The 24604-nt window shown below is 43.6% G+C and overlaps 1 protein-coding gene across 1 annotated transcript; it reads left to right on the top strand.

The window, feature by feature from the left end:
* Positions 1-832: 832 nt before the first annotated feature.
* Positions 833-24604, top strand: macf1b (microtubule actin crosslinking factor 1b). Its single transcript, XM_069143369.1, has 40 exons — positions 833-1123; positions 4201-4937; positions 5144-5200; positions 5312-5482; positions 5998-6164; positions 6249-6408; positions 6490-6574; positions 8165-8409; positions 10034-10153; positions 10255-10362; positions 10468-10686; positions 11029-11232; positions 11321-11552; positions 11662-11888; positions 11981-12103; positions 12190-12291; positions 12644-12745; positions 12857-13021; positions 13248-13403; positions 14403-14600; positions 15072-15200; positions 15320-15490; positions 15608-15763; positions 15862-16068; positions 16188-16307; positions 16407-16576; positions 16705-16864; positions 17236-17430; positions 17730-17855; positions 18168-18311; positions 18509-18697; positions 18880-18994; positions 19093-19259; positions 19437-19599; positions 19765-19919; positions 19995-20069; positions 20328-20445; positions 21220-21365; positions 22416-22536; positions 22678-24604. The coding sequence occupies exons 2-40, from the start codon at positions 4281-4283 to the stop codon at positions 22701-22703; spliced, it is 6351 nt and encodes a 2116-aa protein (XP_068999470.1). The 5' UTR covers positions 833-1123; positions 4201-4280; the 3' UTR covers positions 22704-24604.

Below are 24604 nucleotides of genomic sequence, written 5' to 3'. Positions count from 1 at the left end.
CTTTGTTTATGGGTTTGGGCTGCAATGGCTGGAAGTGAGTTGAAAAGTAATCTGAGATGTTTTACAGTAATTAGTCGTCTTTGTTGCTGCTGTGGAGACTGCTGCACTGACTCTGAATGGAGAATCGGGGACTGCAAGGGGGCTGGGGGTGAATGTGTGAGTGGGAGGATAGCAGGGTGGGTGTGGGTCCCTTCTTTTGTAGCCTGCACTTCTCTGCCTCGCCATCGAGTGAGAGGGTACGGGCTGAGGCAGCTGTCACTTAACATGTGAATGTTTCGAGGGCGGCCCAGGGGTCTTTAGAAAACTCTCCTTTTTTTGTTGTTGTTGCCCCCACCCCACCCCATTTTTCAAGCAGAAGCAGCATGGAGTTTCTGAGCCACAGTCAGACTCAGAGGAGGAGCTTTGTTGGATGAGAAGGGGGAGAGAGTGAGTGAATAAAGCCTCAGAAAGGTAAAGGGGGCACTTTGCCGCCTCGCTGCCTGGTACAGGAGCAACCTGAGCAGCAGCAGCAGCAGCAGCAGCAGCAGCAGCAGCAGCAGCAGGGCTGGTGAAAATGCCTCCGCCGGGTCGTTATATGGAGCTGGCACAATCTGACCTCCATGTGAAAACTGCTCTTGGCCGGGAACTGTGGGAGTTCAACTGAGCCGTTGGAATACATTGTCTCCATCTGGGTGCACTATCTCATCGGCGGGCGTTAACAAGGAAGGAATTCCTCTATCGCAGCTCCCACAACAAAGAAGAAAGGGAGAGGAGCAGAGCTGGTGGGAGGAGAAGTGAGGGGAGGGGAAGGGAGGGGAGGGGTGCGCTGTGAGGGGAGAGGAGGACATTGTTTGCCTGTGACTGTGGGCAACGGAAAAGCAGGAGTTATCAGGGCATGTGTGAGTGTGTTTAGAAAGTGTGTTTGTATGCGAGCATGTGTGAATGAGTGGACTTGATTGAGTGTGTGTTGGAGGGAGTAAACATGTGCATGTGTGTGAGGAGCCTTCAGTTTGGGATGTTGGAGCTGGGAGGCCGTTCAAAGGATGCTCAAACAAAGCTGGATTTTTTTTTCTCTCTCCCTCCTTTCTGAATGGTGATTGAGGACGAGCCGGATTCCTTTACTCATGCTCGACTCTGCTGCGGGGTAAGTTCAATTCACGTCAGCTTCAAACCGCCAAAACTGCCATGGACTCAGGATTGGCCCGCGGGGAGAGAGAGAGAGAGAGAGAGAGAGAGAGAGAGTTTGCTTTTGGACTTTGCTGGTCAGTGATTAAAGCAGGGAGCCATGTGACAGTGATTTTGTTCTGATTGAGGGATTTCCTCTATTTATTCTAACTGCGGGAAAAACACAAGTTCAGCAGGCCATGAAATATTCCAGTAGAAACACCATCAGAGTGAATGGAGCATCCTGATGTGAGTATATTTTATTCAGTTCAAAAGTTTGTTCTTTGTGTACAGTCTCTTGACAGTTAAAATACCTCATTAAATAAGTCCTCATTGGGCTAAAACCATGCTGACATTTGATTTCGAACTGCAGCTTTGCGTTTCACATTTAGAGGACAGAGTTGCAGATGAACGGGTGACCTTGTACAATATCCACCCTAACATGTTATGGGTCCCTTGGGTGAACGCACAGCTGCCATCCTTGATTAGAGACCACTACAGTGATTACTACTTCAGGACCTCCCTTCACACAGACTGACACACAGCAGTGACACAACGTCATGGTGCTCTACTGTTGTGGTGAATGATTATTGTTCTGCTACTGATTACAGCTCCACCCATCCAGAGCTGTTTTAACCGTAGAGTTAGACAAATAAGATGAACACGGGACCTTTTGTCTGATATATTGTTGTTTAAAATGTTGTTAAATACACTTGTGTATATATACACAAACATACATGCCTCCTGCATTAAGAATTAGACGTGAAAAATTAAATTAAAGTATGTGCTTTCTTGCAGAGATACCAATAATAACGTTAGGGTTTTTAATCTCATATTTGTCTTGCCATACTATGGTAAAGCTCCGATGGTCATGATCAGATTCATCAGGAAATGGACTGCGGTCATGTGTCATAAATCACAGTGGAGAGCAGAGAGAAAAGGGCTGGTCTGACTTAAGGGCCATTTCAAAATAGGTTAAGTGATGAGATGGTGAGGTCATCGACAATATGAGTTCAACAGTGGAGTGGTTCTCTGTCTAGTATGATTGTACTAGAGAGTGTGAGGTGTGTATCAGACACAGAGGCGTGCTGAGAGGGTTTTCCTGGTTTGCTTCCATTGTAGAATAATGTAGGTCACGGTTTTGTTGGATGCCTTCATGTGAGGGCCAAAAACCGCCTGTTAAATGATAGAGTTGCCTGCTTCATGCCTCCTTTATATCAGCGTCTGAGTGGCCCTGTCGAATCAAATGCTGAAAAATAAAATAGAGAAGCATATGAATTTAAAATCTCACTGTTCGTGTAGAATGTGATGAAACTACTCAGCATAGCCTCTGACTCTGCTGTGAGATCACTGTATAAGCAAGCATGTCATTTAGCAAATGACCACACATGTGGTGCAGTAACCAGACACGGCACACCCTCTCTCTTGAATTGCTAACCCATGTGGACACGGCCACAGACACTCTCCGGCCTCCCCGGGAGCCCGCTGGCCAGTGATCTGAGCTAACCGGGTAATCATTGATCTGGAGGCGAGGGCTTTGTCTGGGCACCACTCTGATCAGACTGTGTACTCCCCTGTGGACCCCCCCGACTGCATCATCTGCTCAGCAGAGACATTCATGATGTGGCTAATTACTTGCCTAATGCACATGGAGGGATCATATTGAAGTAGCTAATGTTTAGATTCTCATTGGGTTAAACACAGTCACATGATTATTCTGTTTCATATTTACACACCCAAATGTCATTAGATTCAGACTGGGGGTGGATATTGACAGCAGCACAATGTGAAGTTCTCCCTGGCTGCAGACTGTCTTTGTCTAACCTCTGACAAAGATAAGAAAGCTGCATATTCAGCATAATTTTGTCCGCCTGCGGCATGGCCGTAACTGACGTGTAACTGTATCCGTGCAGCGCTGCACATCCGCCCCAGAAAAAACATCCCTGTCAGTAGTTTGAGGAGCCAACATCCCGATTTCCCCTTTGCTGACCCATATTGCCCCCCCACAGGTCTTTAGTCACCAAGCGTGACCTGAGGTGACCTGTATCATTCTGAATGGACCGGTCCTGCTCTGTCTCAGAGGGAGGATCGGTCATCAACAGGAATCCTCCCTGTGATCTCCTGATGGGCTCACCTCAGCTCCTCTAGGCCAAGATAATTACACTCACCTCTAACCCTTCTGTCAAAACCATGAAGGCGCTGAGCTGGGGGGGGGGGGGGGGGGGGGGCAGCAGACAGCACGACACAGTTTGAAACTGTCACTGCCAATCGGGTTTTTTTCAGATATAAAACTAATTCTGGTCAAATAAGACGCTGATTAGCTCAATGTTGGATTCCAAATGTTGTACTATGGAGTAACGTAGTAGTAAGAGAAAGGCACGTGTCCTCCAAGCTCCTTCTGGAGAAGCATTTGTTTGCGTAAAAGCACCTGTATTTGAATACTCCATACTATAAGGTGTTTGCTCTCTGTTTTGCTAACAACCCCCCACTGCTCTCATGCCACTAAGTGTTCCGCCCCCTCCAGAGAAATGGGACGATGTCTGCGTTTTTATGGCTGTCATATTTGATCAGATCCTTCACGGGTTTCCCAGGACTGGTCCAGGCTGAGTTACAGAAAGCGCTGGCTGGTTGCCACCGGATTTTCTGTGCCAGGCTCAACAGTGGGATCCTCGACAAGCCTGTCACATTGATTTCTAAGCCCAGAATATTTCAGTCGGTGATGTGAGATAGTGGGGAGCGTGTGTGTATGTGGTCGAAGGAGAAACAAAAGGACGGGGAATATCCTGGCCGTGTGCCTCTGCTGTAGTTCCCTCTGGTGCTTCAGTGCCAAGAGAAGGGCAATGCTGGCACAGATATTTAGCAAACAAAGGGTGGAAGACTGTTTTCATTTTGTCTGATAGCAGATTTCTGGAAGCGTAGGCTGTGGCAAGTAGTACTGAGTGGCTTTATAACAGGAAAGTTGTGCTTATAAAGAAAGAGGTGGCATAATTTTGTTGATTTACAAAATGAGAAACTGTTCACTGCATGATGACCCAGAGCCGCCTTGTCTTATTTTAGGTAGCTGAAGGATCTTCCGCTTGCATGGCCGAGGGGCCTTACCTCACCTATTACCTCACTAGCCTCTGGGCTGAAGAATTATGGGTAACCTCATCAGCCGGCCCAGCTGCCTGGGCCAGAAGTCCAAGCACGTGAGGTCGGACGAGGACTTCTTGAAGGAGTGCTACCAACGACGAAGAGAGTGGCAGCCAACGGAGCAACATGGGGAGGTCAAAAGAGAAGAAACTTTCAAGGACAAAGCCGAGGACGATGCGAACAAGGAAAGCGACGTGGAGGGAGACGAGGAGGCACAGGAAATCGATCTTAAGAGGGAGCAGGGGGCTCATACTCCTAATTCAGATAAACCCCTGAACAGCTCTCCTGCCTCAACAATCAGGAGTACCAGCACTCTGGAAAACGCTTGGCACAGCAGCCCTTCTCCGATAAAAACATCCCGAAATGGGACACTAACGAGGAGGACGGTGCCTCCGGAGTTTGCCAGATCCCCCCTGGCCCACCCAGACAAGAGCAGTGCAGAGAGGAGGGCCAGCTTCCAGAGGAGAGACTCGAGGGAGGGAAGCCCTTGGTCCTGGAAGACCGTGGCATCACGTGAGGTCACAGAAGTGACGGAGGTGACAGAGACGACTGTGACAGAAATCGTGGAAGTGACGGAGTATCCGACAGGAGACAAAGGAGGGAACCCCATAGTGACCAGAACTGTTAGAGTCCTGAACGGTGTCGCAGAGGAACTCGCTGAGGTTGAAAAAAAAACAAAAACACCAACTTTCAAACACGACAAATCTCATCTGTCCTCCATTTTCCGTCTTTCCTTCCATCATCTGAACTTCTCACCTAAGTGTCTGTTTTTAAAATCTATATTTTGTCTTTATCACGTGGTGGTGGGTCTTTTTAAAACTACAATTTCATGAACTAACACGACACATGGACTGTCTTTGCTTTGCAGCTTCAAAGTGATGGACATTCTAGCTCAGACCAGGATTCCAGTCTGGACAGATGGAGGGTATGTTCCGCCTTCACCTCTGTTCTACTTGTGTTGCAGCTGATCAGATTTCTTCTGAAATAATTTTGTATTTATTTAAACTTAAGCACATACTTTGTGGCCTTTCTCAAGGGAACGAGATCCGCCTTGGCGCTGAAAGATGTCTCTACAGATTCTGACACGTTTCTGCAAAACCTGGAAGCTTTGCTCACATGGGTCAGTGAGATAGAGGAGCTCACAGCCAATCAGAAACCCCCATCCTCAGAGGTCAAAGTGGTGAAAGCGCAGCTCCAAGAGCAAAAGGTTTGTTATCTCCATCCTCTCATCACCTCATTTCTTGCTCTAGAAAGCATCTTTGAGGTTCTATAGCAGGCAGAGTACACCTCCGAGGTTTACCTATAGAAATGTGTGCTGAGGTCATGGAAAATGCTCAGCCGCTTCGTTTAAAAGATGAATTCTGCTCTATTCAGTGGTAAACGGGTGGCGTTCAGAGCCACAATGAGCTTCAGTAAGTCTTTGTGAACATGTTCTGAGGGTATGAAAAAAAGCAGGGAAGTCTCTCACCTTTCAGCTGCAATCACACCCATTGTGAGCTCTTTGGATGAGGTGAAACCGGCCTGCTTCTTGACAATGTAGGCTTGACACATGAGACGGGGCTTCCTCCATCCTGACACAAAGGCAGGCACAAAACAGAATAGGGCCTTGATAAATATTAACTCTTGCTGCTAGCAACGTCTCTTCTCGGAAATTAAGCCTCGTATGTTAAAATGTTTTTCAGTCCACAAAGTGTTTACCTGAGATGTTGTGTTGTTCTGCAGCTCTTGCAGCGCCTCCTAACGGACCGAAGGCGTAGTATGGACTCTATGACGTTGGAGGGTCCTCGGCTGGTGGAGGCCCACCCAGGCGAGGAGGGGGAGCAGGCAAAGGTCAAGCTCTCCGCTCTCCAACTGAAGTGGGAGGCCTTACAGCTGGAGGCAGAGCAAAGGTCAGCTTCAATGTCACACTTTTCTTTTGGTAAGGCCTGATGCATGATACAAATCTCACCCACTGATTATGGGACCTTCGGTAGGAGGGCGAGTCTGGAGCTCATCCTGCCCAGGGCCCAGCTCTTCCAGGAGGGCGTAGACAGCCTGCAGCAGTGGCTCATATCTGTGGAACAGACGCTGGCTGAACTACGAAATGCAGAGAGAGTGATGCTGCACCTGTCAGAGGCCACAGATCGGGCCAAGGTCAGAAATCTACCGAATGTGGTTCTACTGCATTCAAAGTGAATGTATATATAAAATATATGACACTTTCTTTTCTTTTAGGCGGTTGTTGAAGAGATTCAAATGAAAACTGCTGAACTAGGGAAACTACAAAAGTCAGGTCATGATCTAATGGAAGCAATTTCAGGTAATCTTTACTGAATATTGTGAAAGCGCATTAGTCACTCTGCTTGGAATAATTTATACAAATTCTGACATTTAGAATCCTGCAAGTGGCAGCAAATGTTGTTTAGGGGTCGCCTGATAAGGCCCTAAAATAATCTTTCACCATTAATTTGAACTTAATTAAAATGAATTATAACCAAAGTGTTGCAGTTTTATATGTCAGAATAAGCAAACTGTGAGAATAAGTTATGTGTTCTCCAGCCACAGAACAAACAGTCTGTCTGCAAATATTCATTTAAGCAATATTACAGGAGAGGGTGTACTTCAGTGATGCTTACTGACCGCATCTCTGTCGTGCCAACAATGACATTAAAGCACACCCTCTTGTGTAATATTTTGATTATACAACTAGTTACCAGCTAAATAAAATATGTAATCTAAATGTATTCATATTGTGGGGAAATTTGCTCTCAAAATATAAAACTTTTTGTTTGTGTGATCTCCATCTCCATGGCAATACACAGGGTGTGACTAACAACTGGAAAACAATCAGTCACGTCAGCATAAGCTAATGTAATGTATGCAGTGTTTACTACTCCAGGAAGTGGTCCGATCCTTCGTAACGACGTAGCAACAGAGACGAGATCTAGTCCGTTTTATTGGCTTCCAGAGATCGATTCTCAAACTGAATGAATACACATAGAAACACTAAACTGCGTAGCTCGCTCAATCTTGTTGTTAGTAAGATATCCGCTGAAAAAAGACGTCGCACCGTGTCGTGTTAAAACCGGTTTATGGTTAAAACATTACCGGTCAAGTTTCCCGCCGCCAGGATTTTACGTGCGCGAGTATCCGTGGTGTTACGGTACGGCTGCTCGGAGCGACAAAGGACCAAAACAGACGCGATTTCACCAAATTGATCACATTTGATAGACCTATAACAAGTAAAAACAACATTATATTGCATATGTTAATAAATTAAATCCCAAATATATATCCCCACTCAGAAGGTGGAGTGATATTTCTGGTGATGAGGAGGGTGTGATGTTATGCTGACTTGAGCACGTTCCAAATGTTCAGTTGACCAATCAGATCGCTGGTTCGGAAGTACTTGTTGTAGGCCTATAATAAAAACGAACATATCACTGCAGTTGTATATCTGATCTTTTCTAACCAAACTGCTTCCAAACTATTGAAGTTGCTCCCCTTTTTGGAACTAGCTCCTCCACCATGGAGCCCCTTTCAGCCATGCTTGCTGCTGCATGTAGGTGGAGCACAGACCGTATATCATTGCGTTACGCTGCGTAGCGCTACGACCTGATTGAACAAGTCGGACTATTGCCATTATCACAATTAGAATTTTTTTTTTTGATTCAAATAAAAAATTCTACCAAAATTATCATGAACGACACAATTTGCACACACTCAGTGTTGTTAAATGATCCTGCAGAGTTTGTCTCAAAATTAGTCAAAGTAACTGATTTCTAACAAATGTCTGGGAAATATGAAATTTGAAAATAAAAATATAAGTGCATTCTGTAAATCTTGTCTAATGTTTTCAATATCAGCCCCACATATCTGCAGATCAATATTTTAGTCTTCCCCTTTTCAGAGGAGGAAGCCCAGCAGGTACAGGAGAAGATGGACGCACTGCGTATCCGTTGCTCGGTGCTGAGCCTGAGCAGTTTGGATGTGCTGCAGAGGCTGGAGCAGGCCCTCGAGGCCTCCAGTCGTTGCACCACCAGCCAGGAGGACCTCCACCTGTGGCTGAGCCGCATCGAGAGGGAGCTGTTGGGGGCAGCAGGGGCGCAGGCACATGTTGGAGATGCAGTACTCTGTGCGGCTGAGAGACAGAGGGTAACGTTGCCACACAACACTAAAAGGAGTCAGAGATGAACATTAGTTGGAAGTTCAAAAGAGGGATTTGATAGTACGGAGTATTGTGGTTGAAAAAAAAACAAAAAACATCAAAAATATGTAGTAACAAATCAAAAAAACTGTGCGCAGTTTAATAATCTGTTTGACAAATATTCAAGTTTATCCTCAAAACTCGAAACATATTGAATAATGAATCAAGATGTTCAGGAGGCCACGTTACCCGCATATTCCACTGAAGACGTGTCCTTCACGATGTGCGATGCGTCTCCGTTCCGTCCTCTGCGCGGAGCGTTTTATCTTCCGTCCTCATTTTGGACACGTTTCTTTGATTTAAATGTTGTTAAACGGCTTCTTTTTTTTCCGTCCCGTTTTGCGGTCATTGTTGTCATTTCCTACTTTGTGCTGCAGCCTAAAGACAAAGTTAATACAGCCGGCTGTGTTTTAGTCCTTAAAAACATCAATCCTCCTGTTTATTGCGTAACTATTTCACATGCTGTGTCTGTAGCAGGAGGAGGACGCATTTCTTGTCCAAATTGAGACAGCTGGGGTAGACGGTGTCGAAGTAAAGTTTTTTTTTTTTTTTTTACGACCGGGAGTTTGGGCATGTTTGCTTTATTTTGTTTTCTCGACAAGCTCCCCGCCCGGTCGAGCTGCTCTACCGGAGATTGCCGCGGTCTCCGAGCGGCTTCCTCCCGTCACAATGTACTGCAGATGACAGCCTCTTCGCTTACATTCAGGGGGACAAAAACCAGGACGTGATCTCGTCCCACAAATTCCCTGCTAAATGTGTTGTTTTTTTTTACACACTGGTGGACTCTGAATAAGTTACATTAAATTTGTTGTGCGAGAAAAAAGTGAATTCTAATTTTTGGAATGGCCAAGAAATGCAAAGCTAAATGAAAAGCGCATGTTGTAACTTCGTATCCTTTAAAAAAAAAAAAAAAAAAAAGGGAATTTGCTGGATTAAAAAAAAAAAAGTGAGCTCGCTCGTTAGCTGACCCACTGGCGCAGTAATTCACAACAATTTGGCAAAACATCAATTCAACCAAGCAACCATGGATATATTGACATTTTATTATTTGTAAAAGGGTAAAGGTAGGTAAGTGTGTTTACACTACAAACAAACAAATACTGTATATCACCATATTTAGCGGATAGACCTGCAGGTGGTGCCCGTCTTTAATGTAACAGTGAACACTGGAAACTTTACAGCAGATACAAGAACTGCAGGGAAGACTCAGGTGGAGGTCATGTCACTAGAGAGGTCTGGAAGATGGAAGATGTTAGAAATAAGATGGAAGATGATAGATGTTAAAAGGAAGATGGAAGATGTTAGAAATAAGATGGAAGATGATAGATGTTAAAAGGAAGATGTAAGATGTTAGAAATAAGATGTAAGATGTTAGAAATAAGATGGAAGATGATAGATGTTAAAAGGAAGATGTTAGAGCCCTCTGAGTGAGATCATATCCATCTGCGTCTATATTAAGATATATAATATATATGTATAATACTGTTATTAACTTTTCGAGTAATGCTCAGTCAGACATCAGAAATATTCATGTTATTGTTGAAATGCTAACAAACTGTGTATTATTATCAGCTGGAGCAGGCGGTGGTGAAGGAGATGGCTTGGTTCAAAGAGACAGCTCTCAGTCTTGAAAAGCTGAAAACCATTAATCTGGATCCAGAGCTCATAGCAGAGCAGCTCTACGAGCAGAAGGTCAGAACATTATATGCATACAAGCCTGTTTTTAAACCATGTTATACAAAATGTGTTATGTATTTTAATTGAATTGGATTTAATTCATATTTCCTGAACAGATTTTAGCAGTGGAGATTCTTCAACACAGGTTCAACATTGAGAAGATGGTGAAGATCGCTGAAATCTTGATGACATACAGTGACGAAGGAGACACGGGCGACCTCCGGGTATACTCTTAACTGCAATTCACATCACCCTTTTCTTGATCAAGCAAACAGATGTACTACTAAGGTGTTGAAATGTTTTATTTTCACTATTACATCTCCATGCAGACCCCGATAGAGGCCCTACAGGAACAGTGCAACACCACCTCAGCCACCAATGCCCACGTGGTCCTACAACTTGAGCATGCTCAGTCGCTTCTTCTCCAATTCTCCGAGGGCTTTGCTGAGGTTTCACCTTGGCTTGAAGAAACCCAAAGCCTCATTGGCCAGCTCTCCCTGAGCACAATCAGCTATGAAGCATTTCGGGAACAACAGGACCTCTTACAGGTAGGAGAAACCTGCTTCTCCACATGACAGTGCCAGCTTCTCTCTCTTTGTCCTGATTAACAAAGAAGTCCTTTTATAATCTCCAGTCTGCCATTTCTCCCCCCGAGGAAAAGATCTGAACTGTTCAAGCACTCTTCATTAATGTACTCTACTTCACGCCAGGGTCACTCTTCTTACAAAGACATTTCTGTTTTGTCACTGAAAGTGAGAGAATGTGATTTATTTTTTTTCCCAAAACTTCCTCTACTTATTTTAGGGATTAAACTAAAATCAGGTTGTTTCTGGAATAGAAATGTGCTCTCCACATTGTAATTAAACCTTCTTCTTCTCTCCACTGCCCAGGGTCTGAGGGAGTCCATCGCTGAACACAGACCTTTGATTGCACGCTTATGCTCTGTGGCAAAACGCTTGTCGGAACTGAGCCCCATTCATGGAGACCAGTTCTGTCTCAAGGCAACAGAGGCCGAGGAGCAGCACAGAGCCATCAGAGACCGGGTCAGAGAGACCGCCAGTCTCCTCGAGGAGTCTTTGCCTCGATTCACGCAGGTAAGAATGCTTGTTTTAATCCTGGAAATGCACTGTATTGCAAATTCACACAAGTAAACGACTTGTTTGTCTCTTCTTGATCCTGTAGCTGAATGAGAGGATGACTCTCATCAGAGAGAGCCTCGACCGCCTGCGCAGTCGCATACAGACACCCACGTCCCTTCAGGGCCTCACCCCGAGGATCCAGGAGCAGCTGCAGGACAACAAGCAGACCCTGGCTGAGCTGTCCAAGCTGGAGCTGGGACTCGGCAGCGTCAAGACACAGGCAGACGAGCTGCTGGCTAACACCCAGGCAGCTGGTGATGGAGCCATCGGCACAGGTAATCATCTTCTCAGACGGTACACACCGTAGTACGAGTAATAATGCCACTCATGGTGGGAAAAGTGTCGTTTCTAAGCAATATCCTTGCTACATCATTGTGATCCCAGCGATCCAGGAGCGAGTGTCCAGCCTGTCCTCGCTGTGGGATGAGACACATAATCAGGGCCAGGAGAGAGAGAGCTGGTTGCTCAAGCTCTTGGATCTCGCCATGAAGTTCTGGAGTGATGTCAGTGACGTCACGGCGGCTCTCAATGACGCTCAGCAGGCAGTGTTGGATCTCAATGCCAGTCGGACAGACTCTGAAACAATCCGCCAGAGTCTTGAAACCATGCAGGTCTGTCTGGAAGCTCTCAAAGGAAGCGTGTGTGAGAAATCCATATCGTCAAACACTCTATATATAACCTTTTCCATCCTTTCCATTTGTAGACTGTTAGGGAGGATATAGACAGTTTGCAGGGAGATCTGGACACCCTGGGCGTTCTGGGAATGGACCTCATGTCAGCATGTGGAGATACAGACAAACCAGATGTCACAAAGAGTCTAGATGAAGTAAGAAATACGTTCAGATTAAATCATGTTTAACTCTCGATGTCGTGTTGACTAACTTAAAACCTTGTCTTGTTGCTGTCTTAAAGCTGTATTGCACGTGGAACAACTTGAGCAAACTGTGGACTGAATGTCACAAAAAGCTGGAAGAGTCCATGCAGATGGCGCTGCATTATCAAGACACCATGCAGGTGTGTGGTGAAATACAGTTCTTTATATGTATCTGCATTCCTTTATATTACAGACATTCAGTTATTGGTATCATAGCAATTACAAACAGGACAGTTTGGATAAGACTGCCTGACTCAAGCAGTGCTGTGGCCTCATGCCAAAGACACAGCTCATCTGTTGTTCTGTTGTACTAGGAAAGTTCAGATTCCCCACAGCTTTGCTTATTGTGTAAGTGAATGACAGATTGTGTGGTCTTCTCAAACATGCAAATGAGTTGGATGGTATCATGAACATGAAATAGATGAGCTTTTTATGCCATATACTGTAGATTATTATTATTTCATGCATGATCTGTTACTGCTTTGCTAACAGGGTCTGTTTGAGTGGTTGAAGTCGGCTGAGTTAAGGTCTACAGAGGAGTTCATGGTAGGAACTGACCTGGAATCAGTCAAAGAGCAGCTATGTGATCTCAAGGTGAGTTCACACACTAGTATACTGCCATCACCTGCGTTTTCCTTGTAAAAGTGACCCACTATTCATTGACTGAAAGTTAGTCCAACAAATACTTTTTATTCCGTTCTTCAGGAATTTAAGCGGGAACTCTACCAGAAGAAGATCGAGATCGAGAGCCTGAACCATCGCTTTGTGTGCCGGCTGTCTCCAGGCTCAGAGCGTCCGGGGTCAGTGTCCCCGCTGGTTGACTTCAGACAGCGCTGGGACAGGCTGGAGTCAGAGACTGTCAACAGACAGGTGAGAATATGGAAACGGGTACAATGAGGTCAAGTTAATTCTAACAAGCTACAGTCATCCACTATATGAACAATGCCAGGATATTCGCAAATGGAAAAAAGATGTTGCTACAACAACAGCCAGCTAGCCCAACTGAAAAACAAAAAGAATACATGGTTTGTTTGCAGTTGCTGCCATCAATAATGTATGTCATCTGAAATTGTTCTATGCATTGTTACGTTTGCAGCATCAGCTGGAGTGTGCTCTGCTGGGTCTGGGTCAGTTTCAAAATACACTGGACGAGCTTCACACATGGCTTTCCCGGACCGCTGAACAGCTGCAGGGCAGCCAGCCAATCAGCATTGACCTGCAGGCCTGTGAAATAGAGCTGGCCAAACACAAGGTTGGTGGTGGCCTCAATACTTCAATGTTTCAAAATAAGACTCTTAAGGCCTGATTTACTAAAGGTTTCCATGTGTAAACTCACGTGTAAACTCCACACCACCCGCAAAAAAATGTCCAAGCAGATTTACCAACAACGTGCAGTGAAGATTGCATCTTTCAAATGTCTTGAACGAACTGAATAATGATTTAAAGCCAACAACAGGGAGGAACCACGAAATACCAGCAATTAAAACACTTCTCACGACTCAGCATTTTCCTGCCTCTGGGTCATTCCAGCTTGTCGCTGCTTGAATATCCCACCCAGTCCCGTTATTCAGGTGTGATGTCACAGGTCCTGAATGTGTCCCGCAGAATTCACAGGTGACTTCATTAAGTTCACTCGCGGGACACTGAATGAAAAGTCACCTGCTCATCACAGAAAGATCTGAACCTGCTGATCGGTGTTTGTTAGAGGATCTCATCCACCGTCCCTCCTCTTTTATTTGCCGATGTTTTATTATTAAGCCTTTTTTTTCCGCCTTCTTGTTTTTCCCACTGTATTCACTGTCTTGCTGATATTTTTCCAGATAATGTTTTGTTCTTGTTATATCTATATTTCTTCATTTCAATTGGGTCAGATTTCCTTTTGCTTTTGCGGTCGCTCTGTTTTCCTTTGCTGGAATCACTTTAACACACGCAAACCTCTCATTTAAATACAGCGATTTGCGCCTGATAACAAAGATGTAAATACTCTTAGTAAATCACCTGCAAAACGGGTGAAACATTTCTTTTGCTAACTTTTGGAAGGAACTTTAGTACGCGTTATTTGAGATCTTAGTAAATCAGGCCCATAGTGGGGCTGCACTGTCATATATAGGCTGCAGACAACAATTCATGAATAACCTCTTCTTCTGTTTCCACTAGCGTGTGCACCTTCTGTGTTGTTTTGTTTCATTTATGCGTTACACACTGATACCATGATGAATCTCTAACATCTGATTCTCCTGTCTTCTCCAAGGTGTTGCGGAACGACGTCATGTCCCACGTTCGCACGATGGAGTCCCTCAACCAGGCGGGCAGGGGGCTGCTGGAGGTTGGGTCGGGAGACAGCCCACATGGTCTGCAGTCTCGGTTGGAGCATCTCAATGAAAGCTGGGAGTTTGTCCGCTGTGAGACTGAACGAAGGCAGCTGGAGTTGGAGAACAGACTCAGCCAGGTGGACAAAAACATGTTTTATTGTATTGTTAAAATTGTAGCAAAATGCATAGGATGGTACAGATCAGTAGTTACTTGTGTATATATATAAATATATATATACAGTACACGGTAATACAGTGTAAAGGAATGCAGATGATAACGAACACTGTTTGGGTTTCATCATTGTGTGCAGGCGCCCTCTTGTGACCACTGTCTGAATAGTAACACATTTTAGATTTTTTTTTTTTTTTTTTATTGGAATAGATTAGTAGATATTGGAGTTATGTTTTTGTCACAAAGCCAATAATTTAACTATCTTCTATTATAATAATAATGATAATGATAATAATGGTTAAAACTTATATCACAAATGATGTTACGTGAATGAACCTTTGCTAACTGTGTATGTGCTAAATGGCCACCTCTATTACCATAGCTGATTTGGATACATTTTATGTCCTTATTTAATTGAAATATTGTTATATTATAGGTGCAAGATGTTACCATGGAGGTTCAGGATCTTTTACAGTGGCTGGAAAACACAGACTTGAGACTGTCCTCCTTCAAAACCATGTGGGGCATGCCGGACTCTGCAAATGAAAGACTCAATGCACACTTGGTGAGACTTATTAGACTCATTAAACAGTCAAAATTCGAAATATAACCAAGGAAAATAACATTTGTTCTCCAGTGAAAAACTTGATCACTAAACTTCTTACCTCTTCTGTCCCGTACCAGGAGTTGTGCACTGAGATGGAGTCGAAACTCCACGCCTACACAGATGTGAAGAATGCCATTCACAGGATGCTGGAGAGCAGCAACGTCGTCCGAGGATCGAGCACCGAGCACAGCTTATCTATTCTGGAGCAGAAATGGGCGTCTGTTTACAGCAAAGTCCAGGAGAGGAAGGTGATTTAACTTAACATCATGTTACCTCAGTTACATTTGTTTTCAGCACTAGCTTGTTTTTAACATGAATACAAGTGTATGATTACAGAACATCGGAGTGTATTTCTCTTTCTGCAGGCGAAGCTCACAGAAGGACTGAGTCTAGCCAAGGAGTTTCACAGTAACGTCCAGGAACTTCTCACTAAGATGAGCAAGTGTGAGGAGTCTATTAGGCTTCTTCCTGCTCCCAGCTTTGTTCTGGACACAGTCTGCACTCAGCTGCAGGATCACAGAGTAGGTTTTCTTTTATACCTGCTTCCTCTGTCTTCCTCAGATCCACAGTTCAAACTGAGTGTTTGTTTTTGATTCATGAAATGCTTTTATCTGCACAGACCCTGTTGAATGACGTGAATGTCTACGGTGAGAAGAAGACCGCAGTGGAGAACGCAGGCTGCAGACTAACAGAGCTGAGCAGGAAGGAAGACTGCGATGTTATTCATAATCTAATCATGACGGTCCAGGATCGATACAAGAAGGTGCAGCAGCGAGCCTCAGAACGAGGCCGGATGCTGGAGGATGTTAAAAAGAACGCGAAACAGGTAAAAGTCTATTTCACCTCCAAAATAAAGGCGTGACTTTCATCTTTCTTAAATTATAATTAGAAGTGACACTCAGAGGAACCGTTGCATAAAGTCTGCCTGTGTTTCTTCTATTTCAGTTTAATGAGTCTTGGCGCCTCCTAGTGGATTGGATGAGTGAGGTGGAACAGACATTGGACACACATAAAGAGATTGCAGTGTCTCATGAGGAGATTAAGCAACAACTGACTGAACAGAAGGTACATCAGGCATTACAGTGAATACAATTTTGTTAGTATAATACTGTGTCTATTTACTATGTTGTAAATATAATATTTACGGATCACTCTTGTAAATAGGAGTTCCAGAAACTGCTGAGATCAAAGAGGCCGATGTACGAGGCCTCAATGAAGAGTGGTCGCAGCCTCCATGAAAGAGCTCAAACCAGCCATGACAGGCAGCATCTGGAGAACCTCCTCGCCGAACTCAAAGACACGTGGGACACCATCAGTGGCAAGTCAATGGAGAGGTATAGAAATGTTAAAATGGGAACATAAGCAGATTCATTTTTACCTACTAATGAGCCAAACATTTTTTTTAAAGTAATGATAAAAAATATACCCATTGTTGTATGTGTACGTGTTTTTTTTCTGTTAGACAACATAAGTTGGAGGAAGCGCTGCTGTTCTCAGGAAGATTCACTGATGCCCTGCAGGCACTGAACGACTGGCTGTACAGAGCAGAGCCTCAGCTGGCTGAAGATGTTCCTGTTGGTGGAGACAAAGACATGGTCAACAACCTCATAGACAAACACAAGGTACAGGTGTCACGCTAATGAATCTCTTCTGCTAATAAATGTGATAATAATGCAGTATTTTATGCAGCTTCTGCAAACAAGCAATATCTGCAGCAGAGACCCAGGATTCATGGTAATTGGTGTAGAATTTTTGTGGTTGAAATCTCTTTTTTTTTTTATATAATAGAGGCTGCAGTTCAGTCCAGTCTTCTCAGTGGTGGTCTCATTTGTTTCCAGCAATATAACTAATACTCATCATTTATTGACTTGCTGAAGTGTTACACAGTGTGTAACATTGACTTCATATTGCATTTTTGTGTAGCAGTATCTTTACATTCGGTCCTTTAGGTAAACTATATTACAGCTTCTCAGCATTTCCTTCTTTCTCACAGGCCTTCCAGAAGGAGTTGGGGAAGCGAGCCGGCTGCATTAGGACCCTGAAGCGCTCTGTGAGGGACCTGACCAGGAGCAGCACGGCTGACGCTCACTGGCTGCAGGAGCAGATGGATGAACTGGAGGGCCGCTGGGAGGCCGTGTGCAAACTGTCAGTCAGCAAGCAGGACAGGCTGGAGGCTGCACTTCAGCAGGTACTGCTCCCAAACAGGGAAGGACCTGAAACATCCTGCATGGGCAGCAGCTGTTATGAAGTATACGTATAAACGGACATTTTGTCAACACAAAAACACTTTGTTTTGATATTGGCTTTAAATTTAACAATTTCCTTGCAAAATAATGACATCCAGTTTTGTTTCTTTCAGTTTTGTTGGCCGAAAAAAAAATCTTACCAGTAATTGCAAACCATGAAAGTTGTCTTCATATGAAATTCAAGTTGTAGAAATATGATAGAATATACCTTTATCCGTATCTTTATCTCTGTTCTTGTTAGGCGGAGAAGTTTGATGGCCTTGTTCACTCCTTCATGGAGCGGCTCACTGAGGCAGAGAGGATACTGAAATACGGGGTCATACCGGAGGAGGGGGAAGGTTTGCTTACCTTCCGCAAGCAACACGAGGTCAGTCTAACATGATACTTTGTCACTCCCTGCAGAGTTAATTCATTTTATTCCCCCATCTTATTTTGCTCCCAGCGAGGTCAGAGGTCGGGGTCAGCTACAGAACAAATTGGTGCCGATAAGGATTCAGTGTTTGGCTCAAGAGCAGTTAAACAAGGCGATGCTTGAACCCGGCTGCAAGGAAAACTACTTTGACCATCAAGCAACTCTGTTGTTCAGCCACAGACTACAACTTATACCGCACGTATTGTTCAGTCAGTTCAAGATAACAACTCGTGCTTCTCAATAAATCTTATCTCTGCTCCTCTGTAGGAGTCAGTGGGTGCCTTGCAGGCTCATGCAGTGGAGTTAGAAAACATCCAGTGTCTGGGTGAGGAGATCCTGGCCTCCTGTCACCCAGACTCCATCATCACCCTCAAATCTTGGATCAGTGTCACTAAGACCCGCTATGAGGAGGTGAGTGTCTACTAGTGCTTACAAATTAAAACGTAACCAAGGGATTAAATACACAATAAATAACTCTATTAATTAGGAAGCTATCAGTAATGTAGCTAAGAGGTGTTGAATGTAAGATGACAAAAAGTTCAATGGATTTCACTGTCAAACATTTGAGAGCTGTGTAATTTCCTCCCTCTCCCCGTTTTCTGAGTCAGGTTCAGACCTGGGCCCAGCAGCAGGGCCAGAAGATCCAGGCCAGCTTGGCAGCCCTGGAGGCAGAGAGAGAGGAAGTCCAGAGACTACTGGACTGGATGTCCTCCGCAGAGGAAGCCCTCAACCTTAGAGATCAAGAGCCTCTGCCCGACACCACGGAGCAGAACCAGGAGCTGATTGAGCAGCACACAGTACGAGTTTTCTCTCTTCTCCAGTCAGAGATACCAAGGGCACATAGTTAACTGTGCTCTCAAATCAAGGCGCAGTGATGTGTAAATGGTTCTTTAAATAATTGAATCTAAGTATACATTTTACAGCGGTTACAGTGTTACACTTCTACCTTGTAATCACAGTTATTCACTCCTCTCTGCAGGTGTTCATGGACGAGTTAAATAAAAAGTTCCCAGAGGTCGAACACGCCACAAAATCCTGCAAACACAAGAGTATTTCCAAACAGCAGGCTTCCCCCAGCAAACGGCCGCTCACCAGTAAGCCACCATGACAGCAGTGTAGTTTACATTCTGTGAGTACGTGCACCATCTGCTTGGTTAAACCTGGACTCCCCTGTGACTGTTTCTTCCTCCAGAGAGGAGGAGCGCCCTGAAGCTGCAGCCTGCTGCACCGCTCCCCCTGGAGCACCTCGACCCCCAGACCCCCCAGCTCAGTCAGCTGGTCAGTCAGTGGCAGAAACTGTGGCTCCTGGCTGCAGCGAGACAAAACCGTTTGGAACAACATCAGCAGATGCTCAAAGAGGTTATTGTGCCTTTTGAAACATCAGTGTGAAAATGTCAAGAGGTTCTGGTGCCACTATAGGCAGCTATAATAAGAGAAAGTTTCTTAAAATGATTTTTTTTCCAACAAGAAATTCTGCTTTACAAAATGTTTAACCAACATACAGCAGAGGTTGTGATGCTTTGCTTTTCTGTGCAGATGGAAGAATTTGCAAACTTTGACTTCAATATTTGGCGAAAGCGTTACATGCAGTGGATCAGTCATTTGAAGTCTCGGATCTTGGACGTGTTTCGCAGCATCGACCGGGACCAGGATGGACGCATCAGTCAGAAAGAGTTCATCGATTATGTCCTCGCTTCGAGTAAGACCCTCTGGTCAATAACCAGCTTAGCGTTGACACCCATGTATCACTCTGGGTTATAATGAAATCAGCTCCCATTAACATCAACAATGATGCCCGTCACGTGGGAAAATGTCTGTACCACTGCTGTTCATGACAATATTGTTCCCCACTCCTCTACTGCAGAGTTTCCAACCAACTCTCTGGAGATGAACGCGGTGGCAAACATCTTCGACATGAACAGCGACGGCTTCATTGACTACTACGAGTTTGTGAGCGCGCTGCATCCCAGCAGAGATCCGTACAGGAAAACACTGGATGCAGATCAGATCAATGAGGAGGTGAGGACAGCGTGTGCAGAAGGAAACGCAGTGATCACAGTGGTGTGTTTATTGTCATTATCTTTCCTTCTTCAGGTGAGTCGACAGGTATCGCAGTGCAATTGTCCCAAGAGGTTCCAAGTGGAGCAAATAAGTGCCAATAGATACCGGGTGAGTCATTTCTACAGGCCCGGATTCAGAAAATATTAAAGCAGCTACTGATGTTCTATTTGAATCCTTGAATGCTTCACCACACAGGAAATGATTGGTTTACATCTGTGGTTTGCTTGAATAAACATAAAAGACAGAACGTGGCCTTCAGAGCAATGGGAAAATTCAAAAATGTCACCAGCCTCCATGTGTTTACTTGAGTATGTGTGACCTCAAAGTGAAATAAGATGTGATATCTTTACTGTCTGTCTGCTGCAGTTTGGAGATTCCCAACAGCTGCGGATGGTTCGAATCCTGCGCAGCACGTTGATGGTCAGAGTCGGAGGAGGCTGGACTGCTCTCGACGAGTTCTTGGTCAAAAACGACCCCTGCAGAGGTCAGTAATACTGATTCAAGAAAAACAATATTCTTGTAACAAAACAAAAAAAAAAGCACAGCTGTTTTTTTTTTTTAAAGAGAACCGATTATTAACTGTAATATCGTAAGCAACAAGCACATGACATGAAAATGCCTTACAGATCATTTGTATAGAAATCCATTACAATTGACTTTATTTGTGTAATTAACAGATTTTTCTGATGTCAGATAAATATAATTTTTCACATAGAAAGTAGTCCAGCTTGAATTTTTGATAGTTTTTTGTCTGTACTAAAGTAGAGCTGTTACTAAAGCCATATATTGCGTGTCAATGTGTTGCATTTTGTTTTTTTCTAAACCATGTATCTCAAAATTTGGCAATTTTTCCAGAAAAAGGAAAGGATTAAGTTGTCTGTGAAAATATTCTCCAACTATGTAGGTGATAGAATCCAAAGGTTTATCTGAAAATTACATCATTGCAAAGCTGAATCCAGCGATGTTTCCTGAACTCGTAAAAATGTAATATTTTGTGGAGAAACATTCTTTTCAAGAGACAGCAACAAATCTGTTCATGAATCTGTAAAATGACATGTCGCATTTCTACAGTTTGAGTTACGGTCTAGTCAGTGTTCTGTGGATACCGTCCACCATCTGAGTGCTGATGTGTTTTCTTAACAGCTATAACTTCAATATGTTTTATATACATGTTTGCTGGCTACTATAAAAGTTGTGGCTACTGTAAATGATCATTTTTACAGTTTTCTGTGAACTTCCCCTGCTGTGTCTCCAACAGTAAAAGGTCGAACCAACCTGAAGATCAAAGAGAAGTACTTGTCCCCTGCAGGAAGCACTTCTAAGGGTTTGACTGTCAGCAGGTCCAACTCCAGCCTCAGCCTCTACAGCAGTGCCTCCGCCCCCACCAGCCCCATGACACGCAAGGCAAGCTGGACAAACTTCTTGTTTTCCATGTGGATATTCATTTATTTATATCCACATGTAGCATGTGACAATCAGGATGTTGTGAACCTTTTGATTTTGAGAATTCTTTGGCTTTATTTTAATGATCTAAGCTTACGGTCTAAAGTGCATAGCGCTAGTGCATTTACGCCATGTTTCAATCCACTTTCACTAGTTTAACGTCAGATAATCTGAGCGTAAAGTAAGATCCATGTTTTACAGGGTTGCAATTAGTTTCTTAATTAATAATAGGGGTGTTTTGGGTGTACCTTGATATAAACCAATCAAAGTGTCATCTCCTGCTCCCTGTAAAAGCCCAGGGTGGATTGCTATTATTACAGCCGACTTGCCAACGAGTGGGACAGAATGCTTCTCTGCAGAAGACATGGATCTGCTCGGGCGCTGGTTGAACAGACTGACGTTCACAATATAATCGTTCACATTGTATTATTTTTTGTATCTATTGCATGTTTGTGTGCTGCTGCAGAGTATAAGCGCGGTGTTCACCTGCTTACATAGTCGCGTATTACTGCTTTGATAATGAGCTATTTTGATAATAACCATTTTAAGGCCGACACACACGCAGATATGTGCAAACACATCTGCTATTTAAACAATGTGAGCGCTGGACGGTAAAATGATAACCATGTGGGTCTGAAATGAACAAAGACTCTTGTGTTGTGCTTGACGCCGGATGTAAGTTAAGAGCCCTCTATATCATGACCACAAACAAAGAAGACAACTTGCAGCATCTACTATGATTTGTGCTTAATTTTCCTTTCTCCAATTGTGTCCTGTAAAATGCAAAGTGGGTATACTTTCACCTCTTTTGAACTTACAACTAATACACGTCATTTTTCCAGTGACACTGTTTAGAGTTGCAAAGTTTGAATTTCTTGAAACATCCTAAAACTGTTTTTTTAAAGGTTTTCTAGAAATGCAAAACTCTCCATGCAGCAACAGTGCCAGAGCGCTGTAAGCACCATGACATGAAGTATCTGACACTGATTGGTGTCACATGTCCTGTTTCAGGCGTTACTCCGCAGGAGTTTCTCAGGTGACCGCTGCATACGTCCCAGGAGCTCCATAGCTGCTCTGGGGTCTGATCTACAGTTTGTCACAGCAGGGGTGGACAACTCTCCTTCTCCATCAGGTCAGCAGTCGCCTCAGTTATTTTTCAGGAAGCCTGCTTCGTCATACATCCTGCAGAACTACAATATTCACTGTTAGAACTTGATATGGTGAGTTAACTGCACTGTTTTTTTTTTTATTATTATTCTTTTGCACCCTCTAGAAGAAACTGAGAAGTTGCCCACATGATAACCCCTGCCTCTGAGCACCATACGTTTGCTGCAGCACTCAACCCAACCACAGCCTCGGGTTCCCGACTCAGAGTGACAAGCAGAAGTGATGGAGGGGCCGAAAAAACAATGCAGTTTGCCACATGTGATCAGCAGAAACTGTAGGATGCAGAGGTGATGCTGAAGGGTTTGTAGCTTTGAGAAATCCACGTGAGGATAATGTCTTTGTGTGGACAGTGAGGGGTCAGTCCAGATGCAAGACAAAGAGTTTTTCTGTCCCCTCTTGCATTTCCTACATTAATATCTGATTGCGTAGAGAGTAGGACGTTCTGCATGGATACTTACTGCATGGTAGCCAGAGCCTTGCTTGAGTCAGATTTGCTTTTTGCTTTAGTTTCAATCTTTCTCTTCTTTTATGGTTGTAAAGATGAGCCGAGTGAGACGATACCAGGAACCGGCACTGATGCTGTGGCGTAACTGATTTTTTTTTTTTTAAGTGTCATACCGCTGGAACACACTCATAGATGGTGTCTGACTGTCCTACCGAGTGTCCAAATAAATCCATGTACCAAAACCATACCTACATGAAGGGTGCAGTACGCTGACCTTCAGCTTTGTGATAGTTTTGTTTTTATGAAGATGATATCGTTGGCAGGGCCACGCGGATTTTTGTCTGATTTTGACACCATGTTTTCAAATCATGATGTATTTTTATTCTTTATTGTGAGGCTGTTTTAAACACTGGAGATTGTGTGAGGAACAATGCACTGAAATACGACAGGTCATTGTTGATTTGTAGAGATTATTTTCTCAGGACTGATTTTGCCTTTTGGTGTATGTATTTCTATGGAACATTACTGTGAACATGTAGATGTGTTGTTTTCTTTATAACACTCAACTTCCTAGCAAAGTTTCTTTTAGCACATTCTTTTCATGAATATGCACTTTTCTGTGTCCCACTACTGTAAAATATGTTGTCTGTTTGTTTGCTAAGCAGGAAATTTGGCAGTTGTCATGAGCAAGAGAATTAATTTGGAAACACAAATTATGATTTTAGTTTGCGTTTCATAAAAATGAAGACTTTTTACAATAGTGATTGATGAGAATGCACTAGAGGTCGGACTGTATGGTTGAACAGAGTACTTCTTTCAGTTGAATCTTTCAGTTTTCTTCCTTTTCCTTCATTTTTTTTAACAGAAGCAGTACTTTTTTTTTCTTCATTTTTCTGCTGGAGTTTGGATTTATTTGATCTCCAATCAAATCATAAACTTTCATACCTTTCTTAACTTTGTTACTCCACTTTTAACGTTTTTTTTAAGGAAACATATAACATTAGTTTCCTCCGAGGTCACCCATGATCCTGAAAACACTATTATGCTTTGCTGTAGTAAAAAAAAAAAAAGGTGAACTCCATTTTTTTGACAAAGAAGCAACTGCAGCTTCTTGCGCAGGCTGACCAGTGTTGCACTGCGCCTGGCTCTTACTGCCTGGATTCATTATAGACCAATTAACACATCAGAATATGTTTTCAGATATATTTGTACATGTCCCTTCGTACTCGATCTTCCTGAGGTTGAAGACAGTCGCTTATGTTCGTAATTGCATTTGGTCTATGCAGCTGTCAAAAGGAATTTTTAAAGTCCAAACTGTTTCTACATGATGAAGTACCTTTTCCTCTTTGCCTCATGTTTGAATATGAAGGTTGATAATTTAATGTACTGTAAAAATACAACAGCCAGATTTCACTTCTATTGCTATGCATCCTGATCTTTCTGTACTCTAAATGTTTCTATACCCAGCACTCATTCTGATGTCTAATTTAGGGAAACTGTAGATGAAAGTCACTAATAATTTTACGTCCACTTGTATAAAAAATAAATCTTTTTTGTAATAAAATTAAAACTTTATTATGATTATTAA

The sequence above is a fragment of the Embiotoca jacksoni genome, unplaced genomic scaffold, assembly GCF_022577435.1.
Source record: "Embiotoca jacksoni isolate LCO1_2020_lvr unplaced genomic scaffold, fEmbJac1.0.p SCAF_11, whole genome shotgun sequence".
Lineage (NCBI taxonomy): Eukaryota > Metazoa > Chordata > Actinopteri > Embiotocidae > Embiotoca > Embiotoca jacksoni.
Note: the sequence above shows the minus strand (reverse complement) of the source record. Positions and strands in the feature narration are given on the sequence as shown.

Bases quoted from the DNA above. Each gene is read 5' to 3' on its own strand.
- macf1b (XM_069143369.1), top strand. From the start codon at position 4,281: ATGGGTAACCTCATCAGCCGGCCCAGCTGCCTGGGCCAGAAGTCCAAG. The intron at 12,104-12,189 runs GTAAGAAATACG...GCTGTCTTAAAG, and splicing joins TCACAAAGAGTCTAGATGAA to CTGTATTGCACGTGGAACAA. The intron at 16,308-16,406 runs GTACATCAGGCA...TCTTGTAAATAG, and splicing joins AACAACTGACTGAACAGAAG to GAGTTCCAGAAACTGCTGAG.